The sequence below is a fragment of the Besnoitia besnoiti genome (assembly GCF_002563875.1).
Source record: "Besnoitia besnoiti strain Bb-Ger1 chromosome Unknown contig00014, whole genome shotgun sequence".
Taxonomy (NCBI): Eukaryota; Apicomplexa; class Conoidasida; order Eucoccidiorida; family Sarcocystidae; genus Besnoitia; species Besnoitia besnoiti.
In genome coordinates, this window is record NW_021703916.1 from 1,083,661 (window position 1) to 1,098,007 (window position 14,347).

Consider the following 14,347-nt stretch of genomic DNA (forward strand, 5'->3'; position numbering starts at 1 on the left):
GCAGACCAAGCATCGAGTGGAAATGCCCTCCTCTCTCCTCTGCGAAGAAGAAAGGAGAGTGAAATAGAGTCTTCGTTCTCAGTGTTGCCAGGAGAAAGGCTTTGGACTGGCGCTGCATGCAGCAGAGTCTCTGCTCCGCATGCGCAGCGTACATCTCGAATCGCCTGTCGACCCGACTTCCGCAATTTTCTTCAAACTTCTAGGCATTTTTTCTTCGAGTCTGAAACCGGAGCCTCTTGAAGGACACTCATATTTTCGCACTTGCCGCGTTCTCCTTTTCCCTGCGCCTGACCAGGAGCATGCAGGCCGTCTGCTATCCTCGGTGTGCCGCTCGCTCGTCACGAGTTGTGCCGTTGAGCCGTCAAGGCTGGATCCCACTCTTTAATTTGTCTTTTTAAAAGTAAAAGGACACCTCTCTTGGCATGATCTTTTGCGTGGCACAGCTCGTGCTTGTCGCGCTCGATGTCTCTGTTTCCTCTTGATTGATTTTCCTCTTTGTTTCGGCCGTTGGCCTCTGTCCTTCTCGCCTCGTGGCGCCGCCCTCTCTTCGTTTTGCGAAAACAACTCGCAAAACGAATTGTCTTAGCCGCTTTCCTTCCCGTTCTTCGTCTTACCATCTCGAGGTTTGTCGCCTCTTTTCGCTGCTCTCCTGTCGGCAGTTTTTCAGCCCTCTCTCTATCTCTCACAGCCTTCAGAGCAGCAATGAGCTTCCAACGCAAATAGAACCCGCGGAGGAAGGCGACGCGTCAGGGGCAGGCGAAAGAGAGGGAGGCGAAGAGAGAGAAGGAAACCGGGGGAGCGAAACCAAGAAGAGAAAAGGTTTGCCCTCGGGGCTCCGGACTCCATTTCTTCGCCTTGTCGTCCTCGCGGGGGATTGCGGCAGATGGAGGCCAGGCCGCCCAGCGCAGGCGGCCGCGACTCTGTAAGTCCTTTTTTTGTTTTTCTCGTCTTTCGCAGGAATCCGCCTTTGCGTTTTCCCTTTGACGCACTCGAATCTCCTCCGCGAGCGGCCGGTTGCCCTTCTCCTGTCTTCGGTTCTGTCCCTCTTCATTTTTTCTGCTCGCTGAAGTTCCCTTCATCGACCTCCAACCACCCCGCTACGTCTCGCGTTCCTCCGTTCTCCCCGATTCGCTTCGTTTCTCCCCGCCGCTTGACAGTTCCTGCGTCTCAGCTGTGCGTTTTCTTCTTCTCTCCGTTATGTTTTCATTTTTTTCACATTTACCGTCGTTCCTTTCGGCTTTTCTCGTTCGCTACTGCCCAGATGGCGCCTCCTGAATCCTCTGGTGTCCGTCTGCTTCCTTTTTGTTTTCCCTCGTGTGACATCTTCATCGCGCCCTTTGCCTTCCGCGTCTCCTTTGCATACCTCCATGATCTGCCTGCTTTCTGTAGATCTCCTTCTCTTGCCTCGTATCAGCGACATGCCGTCCCGCTGACACAGACCCACCGCAGTTTTTCTTTCTACACTTTTTATGTTGTAATGTTGCGGCTATTCGCAGGCAGCGTACCCCTCTGTCGAGGAAGTCCTGCAGGAGCTCGAAGGCAACGGCGCGGAAGCGACAGCGGAAGAAGATCTCTACGGCCAGTATGCGTGGGAGTGCGAAGCCGAAAGGTAAGGACATGCGCGAAAAGGCTCACGAGGCGGAGGCCTCGTCGCAGCCCTCGCGAGATTCGTGCGTCTCTTGTGAAGACGCATGAGTCGCGTTCGATTGGCTGGGCTCATCCCTGCGTTCGCTGTGTGCGTCTGTGCCGCGGTCGCATGCGCGCCTGAAAAAGGCGTCTTCCTAACCTCGTTCCTGCGTGATTCTAGAGCGGGACGTGTCATTCAAAGCAATGGGACGCTTAGCCAAGAATTTGGCGCCTAAAATATGCACCCGACAGTCTCAACTTAGATGCACAGATGAACATGAGATTCCTCTGAGTCGTGCCGCGTAGCGTTATTCCGCCGTCGCATGCGGCTCCGCGTCTGACCACCTTGCCCGACGCCAGCGAATGCGTTTTTTTTCGATTTTTCCCGATTTTTCAGGTCGTGGGACCAGCTCGTGGAGAGCTCGGAGGGATTCCTCCTGCTCCACGGGGCGCAGGGCAGCGTGGCAGAGGGCGAGAGCCTGCGGACGCGGCGAACTGAGCGCGGGGCACGGTCTCACGAGACCCAAGTGAAGAAAGGGATTATTCGGTGAGACAGGATTTCGGTGGACTCCTCGCAAGCTTCCGCGGCTGAGACGTGTATGTGTGCGCAGTCTGCATGCGCGAGTACATGTCTCTCTGTCTCTGTAGATGCAAATAAATCCGTGTTTCTCAGGTGTAGGTGGGTGGAGGAGCCGCGAGGGGGATTGCATGAGGCTGTGCAGTGTCGCTGCGGTTGAGAGAAATCGCGAGAGGAAGCAACTAACGGGGAACGTGCGCAGGCGCCTTTTGGCGTCTTTGTGAGACACTGCAAGCTCGACTTTGCATGCCTGAGTTTGTTTGGCCACGTGGGCATGCGAGTGAGTTGTTGGGCGTCTCACTCGCGAAGGCCTGCGGGCCGCGGGCGTCGGCCGCATTCCGGATTCTTTCCATTTTTTCTGGTTTTTTCAGAAGCATGGTGCTCCTCATTGACATGTCGGAGGCGATGCGTGAGAAGGACTACCGCCCTGATCGCTTGAGCTGCGTCTGTCAACTCGCTGAGGTATGCGCGCGTCTGCCGCTCGCTACACCTGAACCGTACACGTTTTTTACGCGTCAAAGGGTGCTACTTCTCGAGCAGTTACGGGGTGCGGCGGCGGCAGGCCTCGAACCCGCGGCAGAGAAACTACTCTCACAAGGCGAGTCGTTCCTCCTGTGTGACCACTGCGTCAGACTTGCATTTCGCCTCCATCGATGCAGTGAGGTCGCAAGTGCGAACTGCACGTCTGCCGGTGTGCCTGTGACGGCAGTTACCTCCTCGCCCGCTGGATAGGAGTGCGTGGCAGGACCTGCCTTCTCTATGAATTCGCCTTCGTTAACAGACATTCGCCGTGCCTCGTCCGCTGTCTTCTCTCTCTCTCTCTCGCACTCACGCAGATAGACAAACGATTCACGCATGGAAGGGCCTCCGCAGAGGCCCTCGTCTCCATCTGCGTGGAAGCCAGGCCGGCGTATATACGTATTTCTCCTTCCCCCCCCTTCCCAGTGTACCTCCACCGCACACGCGATTCCGTCGTGCGCGGTGTTTTTGCGTCTAGGAGTTTATTAGCACGTTTCTGCTTCAGAATCCACTCGCGCAGCTGGCGCAGGTCGCACTGCTGGGGCCATCCGCGGAGCCTGTTGAGACGTCGCGCGTCTCTGCGGCCGGCGAGGCCGCGCGGGTCGCGAGCCCCCCGGGGCAGCGCGTGCTGCGCTCGGGCGAGGCGGCGGCGTCGCAGGTCTTCAGCAGCTGCGCGGCGGAGTGCATCGCGGCGCTGCAGGAGAAACGGGCGACCGCTGCGGGCCTCGGTACCGGCGTCCCTTCCGTCAGGAACGGACTCAACGTACGCCCCAGGACCCCAGCCCCTGAGAGGACACCTCTATCGCAGAAGGCGCAGACACACATGCCGGGATGCGGTGCAGAAAGCGTAGATTTTTCTGTATATATGTGGAGGGGGGCTGCGGTGAGCCTGGAGTCCGTTCAGGGGAATATATGCGTCTAAGTCACGGGAAGCGTGCGATAGGCGTCGCAGGCACAGTGGCGCATCTGTGTGCCGCGCCTCCTCGTCTCCACTCCGTGCGCAGCTGCCTCTCTGTCGAGCTCCGTAAATCGGGGAAACTCGATCTTCCTGTGCGGCAGACGCCGGAGTCTGTGTAGAAAGCAAGAGGAGCGGCCTCCGGAGGGAGCGGGGGGGGGGAGGGGGGGAAGTCGCGTCTTCTGTTGATAGTTGGAGCGCTCAACGGTTTTGCGAGTCTCTTTCTGCGCAGCTCGCGAAAGACCTCCTCGCGACGGTGCCGCCATACAGCACGCGCGAGGTTCTGATTCTTTACGGCTCACTGCGGACCTGCGATGTCGGGTGAGGACAAGAAGAAGACCTGACCTTCGAAACGCTAGGGTTTTCTCCCGCCTCGGTTCGCCGCCAGATTCTTTTCTTCGGAGCCTCCGTCCTTGGCGCGAGAAGGCGAGAGCCAAGTCCTTTCAGCCGTCTCTCTCAGGTTCCTCAGGCCGGCTGCGCCGCGTTATGCTTTATTTTTCCCTTTTCAGTTGTCGCTCGCCTCGCGTCCTCTTCTGGTCTCTGTGTACAAACAGCTGTGCGTCCGGGCAGGCCAGTATCATGCGTGTACGTGTGTCTAGTGACGTGGAAATACTTAAAATAGCTTTCGTAGCGGCTGGTTTCCGTTTCGCTGCAGCTGCATCGAGGAGACGATCGCCGCGGTGAAGAAGAACAACATCTGCTGCAACGTCATCTGCCTCGCAGCGGAGCTGCACATCCTGAAAGTGCGCATTCTCCCGCGTTCCACGCTCAGGCTTGGGTGCGCGGCCTAAGGAGAAAGAGAGGACTCTTTCAGCTGCCTGCCTGCTGATTCCCTCCCCCTGTGTCGCCCAACCGGTCCATCATCGAGCTCCGTCTCGCAATCGATATGTACATCTGCGTCTCGACATCTATCTCTGCATATTCACGGATGTTTGTGAAGCCGCGCACGCAGCGAGAGGCGCCTCGCGCTGGGCGTCTCCGTCGCCCAGCGCATCCGCGCAAATGCGTAGAGACGCGATGTGCACGAACTATATTTCTAAAAAAATTAAAAATATCTAGCACTATCAGAACAAATGATGCCTCGCGTGTGTGCGCGTGTCGCATTCTGTCATCTGCGCATGCGCAGAAGCTCTGCCAGGACACTGGCGGCAGCCATGCGGTGCCGCTGCACCGTGATCACCTGCGTGCGCTGCTGCTGAAGCACACGCACCCGCCGACTTGGTAAGCAGTCGCGCCCTCGACAAGCCGCGACATCCGCAGAAACCCGAGATGCGCGCCTCCTAACGCCTTCACCTGCAGAGGCACTCCCCCCTCCGCACTCGCACACAGCCCCGTGTTCGTGTTCAGTCGAGAAGTCTTCCCAGCGTCGTCTATGCGGCGCCACACGCGGCGAGGCTTGCTCGCGGAGGTCGAATGCGGAGTGTAGACGCATGGAGAAGTGTGCGCGGGAATGCGCAGACTGAGAAGGGCGCACGCACTGACCTGCAAATTTGTGGATCTGTGAACTCGTGAAGGCGTGGTGAGGAGCCTGGCTCTGCGCGGCTCAGCCGCAGCCGCAGCCGCGCGACACGCCTTTCCTCGCCGCGAGTGTGCTCTCTTTTTGCAGGTCCACGAATATGCAGCCCTGTCTGATTCGCATGGGCTTTCCCTCGCTGAAGACTACGAGCACAGCAGCTCTCTGCAGCTGCCACCAGCAGCTCACGTTCGCCTCCTTCGTCTGTCCGCAGTGCGGCGCGAAACTCTGCGACATCCCCAGTCGCTGCCGTGTAAGCGAAACCCGCGGCCGACGCCTCGATGCCGCAGACGGCCCTCCGACAGGCGAGCAGCCGACAGGCGAATGCGCAGAGCGCATGCCCGCTGTGTGTGCTGCATCTCCGAGACAGTATTATGTATCAGCTTTTTCTGGGGAGTATATACTTCGAGTCCTGCAGGCGCCGTCGCCGCCCGCCACCCTGTGCGTTGGCTCTCTGGAGTTCGCAGAGACCTCGCCTTTCGTTCTGCGTCTCTTTCCGCGCCTCACGCCTGCTTTTTCAGCGAGCCCTTATTCTCGCTGTGCGCGCGTACCCATTATTCTGGGAATTCTCGCACGTGCGTGATTAGTGTTTTGTTTTTTGTGGCTTGAACTTTTTTCCGCAGTGCTGCTTCTTGCACCTCGTCTCTCCCGCGGACATTTCGCGCTCCTTCCACAGTCTCTGCCCTCCGCTCCCCTTCGAGCCGGTGAGTCCGCGGCGCGCTTCGACCCGCGAACACAACGGCGGGCGATGCTGCTCGCGACAGCGACGCCGAAACGTGAAAATGCGACGCTACGCAGTGCCCCCAGGTTGTTTGCGTGCTGGGAATGCTGCGGACTTACCCGTTTTTTTTCTCCGATTTCCCTGGTTGTTTTTCCTTTTTCAGCTCCCGGCCGACCTCCCCCAGGCCAGGCGAATCTGTGCCTGCTGCGCGTCGCCTGTCGAGCGCGGTGAGTCCCCTGTTACGTGCTGCGGGTTGTGTTGCTCTCTAAACCTTTTCGGTTCCTCCAAAACATGTGCTTGAACAGTAGTGAGACCTTCAGGGCGATGAAGCTTCATTTAGAAGCTACGCGTTCTCTCTACACAGAGAGGCGACGGGGAATCGCTCGCACCGCCACGTGGAAAGTCGCTTTATTGGTGCTGCTGCTTAGCTGTTTTTCAGCCTCGGCGTCACTCTGTTTTGTGCCGAGCCTGTCGAGCGTCGCCTTCTTTGCTCTCTAGTTGCTTCGAGGTAGGGATAGAGACGTGTCCTGGCCTCTTAGGGCGAAGTCGAGGACTCGCTCATCGGCGCGACCTCATTAACTGCGTTCTGCGGCATGTGTCTCGGTCTTGTCTCATTGCCAGGAGGCTCGCAGTGCCCAGACTGCGGAGAAATTTTCTGCGCGTGAGTCGCAGCGAGAAAGGAATGCCAGCGCTTCGTAGTTCGTAAATAGTGTGGCACGAGAGACGGGGGTGACGCTGCGTTAAGTAGGCAGAAGAGGACTGTTGCTTCCGGTGTCGACTGGCTGGTATTTCAAATACGTAACTGTAAACTTAGTTTGAATAATGGACAATCAAGTTCGTAGATGAGAGTAGACGTACAGGTGGAAAATAAAGAAATCGTTCTGAAATGTGTCCCCCGAGCGCAAACAACGTGTTGCGTGAAGCCACAGACATGCATTTGTCTGTTTTTATTCTCACTGTTTTCTCTCCACCTTTCCGTTAGTTCCTTCATGCCGACGTTCGCACACAGCCATCGGGATTAGATGTCTGCGTCTGTCATCAGACTCCTGCGTGCCTGTGCGTGTCCCCATCGATATCAGCATCCGTCATTTTCCTGTCTCTGCCTCCTTGTACTGCGTATACCAGTATTCTTGAAGGTATCTACACATGCTTGTGGGGAGGCGAATGTGTGGATTCGCGCGCCTGAAGTGTCTGCCAAAGGGGGCTTGCGCCGTCCTCTCTCTTCGTGTGCATGCATAATGGAGGCGCCGTCTCTCTGGGGCTTGAGGCCTTTTCAGCGCGCCTCGCTGTGGGGTTGGCGTGCGTGCAGCGACTGCGACGCCTACACGCATGAGCAGCTTCGCCAGTGCGCGTTCTGCGTCATGGGCGATATCACCACTCTCGACGACGAGGACACTGGGGTGGCGCTGCGGGTCGCCCGCGCGCCGTCGGCAGATCTGCATCGCGCCGCGGCTTCTGCTGCAGCGTCCTCGTTGGCTTTGGCGGCTCCTTCTGCTGCGGCGCCTCCGGCCTCTCGCAGGGCGAGCCTCACCTCGCGGGTCGCCGCCCCGTCTCTGCCGGGGTAGAGCCGGAGGGACTGTGCGTGGCCTGCGTTGTCGAACCCTAAACCCGAACACTTTTTGTGACTCGCCGCGAGATCGCGAGTTTCTGTTTCCTTCTGAATTGGTTTTCTGAGACTCTCTAAGCGAGGGCCTTTTTCGTACGCGCTCCTGAGGCGCCTAGCCCGCGCCGCGTCACTCGCGATTCGAAAAATCCAACAACGAAGACGCGCATGCAGCGCGATGAGGCGGCAGGCGCTGAGGCCTCCGAGGCGCCGACGCGACGTGCGGAATTCAAAGAGACGGAACTGAATTTGACGCTTTTAGAGCCGCACCGCAGGACGCGTGAAATGACCTGCGCACATATTAATTGATACTCTCCTTGCATTAGTTAGGCTGTCTGTTTCCAATTCGAGCTGCTGTCTCGAACAGGCTAGGCCGATGTCCAGAACTCATTTCCTGGGCAGTTTCTGCCTCGCAGCCCTTCAGTTTTTCCATTTTTACGATGCATGGCCGGGCTTCGAGAGGCTGACTTGACACACGCATCTGCGGAAAACTGAGAACTGCCTGTGGCATGTACGTCAGGTGCTCGGAGTCATCTTCAGTATTCTATGAACTATATTATCTCTGTCTATTCGATTTGTGTTATACAGTTCCGGGTCGTGGATAAAGTCTGCCTAGAAACCCGTTAGGCGAAACAGTGTAGCTCGCTCTGGAAGCGCAGCTCGGTAAACGCCTAGGATAGGAGCCGCGAGAAGTGAAGCGAAGGTGATGACGTGTAACTTTTCGAGTACCCAACAGAACTCGCAGCTAAGGCAGTTCAGTTGTTCCAAACCAGATTCCTCAAGCTGAGGAGGCAGACGCCGCACACCACACGAAGATCAGTTTCACGTCTGTGTTTGCATCAAGCTTGAGTTTCTACGCTCTAATCTCTCTAACCGTGTCGTTCATTCGCATGCCTTTTCCACCGAACTCCTGACTCGAATCTCGGTGAACTACAATGCTGAACCAGGCCCCTACTCGACGCTCCCCTGTGCCCAGTGGCCAAAACGCGTCATTTCCAGCGTTACTTTCTCACGTGAGTGACGACGAGCACGCCGCCTCGCCTGGTGTTTCGCAAATTGCCTACTTTATTTTCTAATCGTCTCTTCCACAACCTCCCGGCGTCGATCCGACGGCGCCCCGCTCTCGCTGCGGGGGGGCGTGTCTTGCCGACGAGCTACGCGGACGCCGATTCTTCTCGGTTCGTCCGTTTTTCCGCAAAAAAATGAACAGAAGCATGCGTGTGTGGGCTGCTCCTTCGTTCCTCCGCTAGCGGCCGATGTCAGTGGTTTTTTTTTAACCGAGAACAACGTGTGTGCAGGTGGTTGTCGCGCAGAAGCGACTCTCACAGTGGCACGACGGCCCTCGTCCCTCGACGTGCAATGAAAGCGTTGCCTCCGGTTCTCCGTGAAGCGCCGCGACTCTTCGTCACTACGCTGAGGCAAATGATACCTTTTAACACCTGTCTTGTGTCTGTTTTGTGGCTTTTTTCCTTTCACATTTGGTCTCCTCCCCCCCGCGTGGCGGCGCTGCTCCGGGCGGCTTTCCGCACGCGCATGCACAAAGAAAACCGAGCGCGTTTTTTTCTTGTCTTCGCCATCTTTCTGAGTGTCGTCGCCTCAGCCGATGCATTGCCGTCATTTTCGCCTCTTCGTCCTTTCGTCTTGAAGATCAGAGGAGCGTCGGCGCCGAAGAGGCAACACACGTTCGAGTTTTCCTCTTTTTGCTAGTTGATTTCTGTTCTGCGCGTGCCTCGCCAGCCTTGCCACAATGGCCAGCGTGCCGTCCCGCAGCGGCCTCCCGCTCTCTCCCGGGAAGAAACATCCGGCGTCTCCTTCTCTTTTAAAGCATACTTCTTCGTCTTCGCCCGTCTCACTCACCCAGAACTTTTCTTCGAAGGCCTCGCTTCCGTGGCCAGCGCGCCCCCAGTCGCCCCAGAAACCCCTGAAAGGTACTAGTCAGAGACCTGATGCACCTTCTCCTGTGCTGAAGAAACAGAAAGACTCATCTTCTCCTACCAGAGATAAGGACGTCAACGGGGGCGTCCCTGTCGAGATGGAATGCTCGCGCGACCACAGCCGTAAAATGCCCGCCTCCCCCGCGCAGCCTTCAGGTGTACATACACCGCACACGGAGCGAACTGAGAGGCCCAGCGGCAAGCACAGCAGTTCCCTTTCCTCTGCTACTTCTTCCTCATCTTCCTCCTCTTCTTCCTCCGCCTCTTCTCCCTCGAAAATTCCGCGAATCTCCTTCGGAGGTGGCGCTTCCGTCTCAGGCGAAAGCGCCGCGAAGGACGCGAAAAAGGCGCACACGAAAAGCGAGAAAATGTCAAGCGGCGAAGGGCCTGAAAGGGCGCTCTCGACTTCCCCTGTGAAGAGCACGGGCTCGTTTTCTCCTCTGGCGAAAGGGGAGAAAAGGCGAAAAACCTCGGCAGGCGAACTGCCCACGCGCGCAGAATTGGCCGTGTCGCCCCTGATAGAGCAGAAAGGCCCCAGGCGCGGGGACGCAGGAGGTCTCCGCCAGCGCGAGGGCGAAGAGGGCGAGAAGGTGAACCAGCGCAAGAAGACGCGCGGATCGGCTGAGGCGAGGGCCACGCACGCCGAGGGGGCGGGGGCGGCGGCCACCAAGCCAGCACAGAAGACTGCCGCGTCCTCTGCATCTGCGAGGGCGCCTGCGCACGACGGCGCCAAAGTGGCGAGAGAGAAGAGCAGACACCTTGGAAGCGACGTGTCCCCCGCTCAGAGGTCTCCTGTCCGCGACGGGGGGTCGTCGGTTAAGAAACTCACCTCTCTCTCCCAGAAGCCGCAGGTAAAGTCTGCGCACGCGTCGGCGTCTTCTGCGTCGTTCAACGGCGAAAGTGCCTCTGCGACGAGCGGAGGCACAGTGAACCGCAAGCCACACGCCGCGCTCTCGTGCCGCGCGGCTGCAAAGTTGCAGCCGCGCGAGGCGATTCCGCATTTGACGCTGCCGCGGATCGCCGAGCTCGCCGCTGAAGCCCGCGCTCTAGGCGCCCAGGGCCCGCAGGCGAGGGGCGCCGGCGAGAAAAAGAGCCAGGACAGGACACAGCCCGGCGTCTCCGCCGCCAATGTGAATATTGCGGCGATCGCTGCGTTGGACTTGAGCGAGCGTGAGGCGGAGCGCGTGGACGATCTCTCGTGCTACAAGAGCCTGAAGCGCCTCGACGTGAGCGGAAACAAACTTGCGGAAGGCCTTGGATTCCTCTCGATGAACCTGGAGTTGCGGTGGCTGAAGGCTGCGGGCAGTCTCCTCGAAGGCGGAGAAACGCTCAAATACGCCATCATGAACCTCTCCAACCTCCTCGTCCTCGATCTCAGCGGCAACCAAGTGAGGGGGAAACGAAGCATGAAGCACGCAAAAATGGCGCGCCGTTCCGCATGCGCAATGCAGACACGTATTTGCTCTAGACGCTGCGTAAACCATATTTCCGTACACGTTAAATTATATGCATGTATATGTCTATCTATTTTTGTTTAAGTGGAGGTGCGAGCGATCTGTGTACTCCGGACCTACAGGCGGACCCAGGTGTAAGGCGTCTCTGTAGATCTGAAGTGCTAGAAATACATATGTATTTTTTGATTCATATTGATGTATATACATGCACATGCCAGAGAGGATGTATAGGGATGCGGCTTTCTCTTCATAGATCTCCGTTCCTCCTCGCGCCGTCGCTGCGTGTGTGTATCTGTGTCTTATCAGATTTCGCGTCTCGAAGACTTTGCGCCACTGAAGAGTTTGAAGACTCTCGTCCTGAGCGGGAACGAAATACGTAAGTTGCGATTCACGGCTCGCAGGCCACGGAGACCAGACGCAGCCGACGCCAGAATGGAGCCGTGGCCGTTCAAAAAATGTGGAAGAAAACTTCTATGCCTCCAGACCTAATACGATTTGCACCGAAGTTCCCGTCTTCAGCAGGGAAACGGGGTAGCACATTTTGTCTCGTTTACGACTTTTTTCCGCGCTGCGACTTCGTTTTCTTGTCTCTGGGCTGATCAAGCGCATCGCTGTGCTGCGCTCGCGTTTTCTCTCTCCCTGCAGTCTACGATGTGCTTCCAAGTCGTTGCTTGTCTCAGGGGTCGGCTGTGCATCATCATAGCGGAGCGAAGAGTCACCGCGTGTCGGGTTTTCTTTTTCGGCCTCTGCTGTGTGCTCAGAGCGTGTTTCCTTCTCGTCGTCTCCGCTGTCGACCCTCGAGTGCCTGAGTAAGGTCTGCGATTCCTGGAGCACAGCAGCTTGCCTCGCAGACCATAGCTGCGCGCGTGTGCTTCTTCACGATTTTCCATTTCTCTTTAGTCGAGCGGCGGCCTTTCTCTGCGCTGCGCTTCCGCGGGGACGCCGCGCCACAGTCGGCAAAGAAAAGGAAAACCTTCGCCGCAGGGACGCGCGAGTCTCGCATGTGTAGCGGCCTCGATCCCGCGCCTACTTTTAGAGTATAGATTTTCTTGTCGCAGGAGAGGCGGTTGTGCGGACTACGCGCGTGTGCGGTTTCCTTTCTCTCCTCTTGGCTTTCGCAGTCTTGTCGCGCAACAAGATCCAGGAAGTTGAAAAGCCGCCGCGGCCGCTGACGCATCTCAAGAAGCTATCTTTGTCAGACAACCGCCTCAAGGTAGGCCTGCGGCCTGGCCTCTGTCTCCTCTCTCTGGCTGTCGCAGACTCCCCCGAGCGGCGTCAAGCCTCCGGCGCGGTCTCCTCTTCCAAGCGCGACCGCTTGCCACTCGGCTCTTGTGTGGCGTCCGATGCGTTTGCGGGCCCGCACGTCTCCTGTCCTTTTTGGCGTTTTCTGTTGCTCATGTCTTTTTTGTCGCATGTTCTCTTCTGCCTCCCCTTCTCGCGCACTCGCACTGTAGGCTTTTCGTTGCGTTTCTGTGACGCTGCTCGCTTCTTCCGCGCGCTCAGGGCATGGCCGTCGCTCCGTGGCTTTCTGGGCATTTCGAGGGTGTCTTCATGCACCTGGGTTCGGTGATGTCTTCGTTTTCAGGTTTTTCCCTTCTCAGGGCAGTTCCCTGCGCTAGCGGAGCTCCGTCTAAACGGCAACAGTTTGCTCTCGGTCGGGACTGGCGTCATTTGCATGTCTGAGTTGAAGATCCTCGACCTTGGCCGCAATCAATTCCATCGAATCGAGTGAGACTCGCACGCGAAGAACAGGCCAGAGGGGCGAGGCGACCTCAGACGCGCAACAGCTGACGCGCAGCGAGAGTGGGACGCCCCATGGCGTTGAAATTTTGTCTATTTTTCTAAAATTTTTTGCCGCACGCACTGCGGAGGTGAGAGGCGCAACGCAGCAACATGCGCCCAATCGGACGAGGAACGAGCTCTTTTACTTTTTTTTTCAGGGGGGTAAAAGCTCTGGCGCAGCACCTGAAGCTGACGCAGCTGAATCTTCTTGGAAATCCTCTGATGACAGCGCCCGCCGTTCTGGTAAGCTGTGGTCTCTTTCGAAACAGTGGAACCGCAAATGTCTCTCCTTTGTGATTCGTTTTTCTCTTTCGGAGTTGTGCGACGGCCTCTATCCGGTTGGTCGCTTTCCGCGACAGCCGTGAAGACACGCAGGCAGACGTGTCTCTCTCCGTTTTTCTGTCTTCCTCTCTCTGCCTCTCTCGGGAGATGTAGGTATTCTTTGTTGTCGCGTTCTCTGGTTCCGTTCGTCTCTTTCTTTCCCCTGGTGTGAGGAGTCTGTCGCCTGGTTTGCGGCGGCGCGCATACCGCTTCTTCTACCCGTTCGGGAGGAGGGGTGTGAGGTTGCCTCTCTTCTTCTCTCGCTGTCATTTGTGCTTCTTTTCTCTTCTTTCCCTCCTCGTCTCGGGGGCGTGCGTCTGCGTTCGGTCGTTGCTCTGTCTGTTACATCTTTTTCCTTCTACGTGTTGTCAACGCCGTTTTTCTCTGTGTTGCCTGTCTCTGCCTTGCGTGCAGAAGGACGTGGAGATGCAGGTGGTCGCCAGCTTGCCGAGTCTGAAGATTTTCAACTCGAAGCCGCTGGAACCCCGCCCGGTGAATCCGCGGAAGGAGCTCTGGAAGCAGCGACAAGAAGCCGCGCGGAAGGCGCGCGCGAACGGGGCGGCGGGGCCAAGCAGCGAAGCGCCAGGGGGCACGGAGGCGAAGAAGGACGCGCCTGTCGCGGACGCAGGCGAGAAGAAAAAGGCCTTCCCCCACAAGGGGGGGCCCGCACCCGGGCGGCCGCAGCTGAAGAAGCCCTTCAAGAAGCCAAACTTGGGGGGCAACCACCACGGCGGAGCGGGACAGCAACACAGGGAAAAACACGAAAAAAACGGAGAAAAACCGCACGCCGGGGGCTTCAAGCGGAACGCTGGACCGGCGACTGGGGAGTCGAGAGTCGGGCATGCGAAGAAAAGAAAATTTTAGAGGCGAGAAGAGAAAATCGCGCCCACATGCGGCTCGCGCGCCACGCAAGCCCGACAGGAGTCCCAGCGCGCACGAGGGCTCCGTGAAGCGTAGAAGACGAGGCCAAGCGAGAGAGCAGAGAGAGAGGGCGAAAAGAGTCAGAGAGCCAACGAGAGGACGCGTGGACACACGCCCTTGCTGGCTTTGGGCTACGCCGGCGTTGCGCCAACGTCTTCTCCGTTCCTTGTGTGAATGGATCGGCTGCCATCCCGGCCAAAAAGAGCAGTGAAGACGACTCCGCGCTGCCCTGCGGTTTACCTACACTGCTGCGGCACGCGACTGGGAACTGAGTACACCGGGCCTGCTGCATGCCCGTTCCTACACGATCTTATACAGCCTGTCTCTCACTCATGTTCCCGAGTCTTGGCCCTTGTTGGCGCGATCTCCGCATTTGTCAAAGTAAACTCGAACGTGTCTGCTTTCAGATCGAGCCTGCGAG

At 57.8% G+C, this 14,347-nt stretch overlaps 2 protein-coding genes across 2 annotated transcripts; both read left to right on the forward strand.

Moving 5' to 3' along the window:
* Nucleotides 1–883: 883 nt before the first annotated feature.
* Nucleotides 884–7,476, forward strand: BESB_026280 (general transcription factor IIH polypeptide 2 GTF2H2; the record flags this gene model as incomplete). Its single annotated transcript, XM_029361308.1, has 13 exons — nucleotides 884–922; nucleotides 1,497–1,609; nucleotides 2,024–2,173; nucleotides 2,575–2,665; nucleotides 3,201–3,485; nucleotides 3,910–3,998; nucleotides 4,333–4,420; nucleotides 4,804–4,898; nucleotides 5,284–5,443; nucleotides 5,814–5,894; nucleotides 6,075–6,138; nucleotides 6,533–6,572; nucleotides 7,221–7,476. The coding sequence occupies 13 exons, from the start codon at nucleotides 884–886 to the stop codon at nucleotides 7,474–7,476; spliced, it is 1,551 nt and encodes a 516-aa protein (XP_029215663.1).
* A 1,785-nt stretch (nucleotides 7,477–9,261) lies between these two features.
* On the forward strand, nucleotides 9,262–13,869 carry BESB_026290 (leucine rich repeat-containing protein; the record flags this gene model as incomplete). The annotated part of the gene is made up of 7 exons (XM_029361309.1): nucleotides 9,262–10,836; nucleotides 11,209–11,278; nucleotides 11,664–11,711; nucleotides 12,024–12,115; nucleotides 12,488–12,630; nucleotides 12,843–12,927; nucleotides 13,420–13,869. 7 exons carry the CDS (start codon nucleotides 9,262–9,264, stop codon nucleotides 13,867–13,869), a joined length of 2,463 nt encoding a protein of 820 aa, XP_029215664.1.
* Between the last annotated feature and the right edge of the window lie 478 nt (nucleotides 13,870–14,347).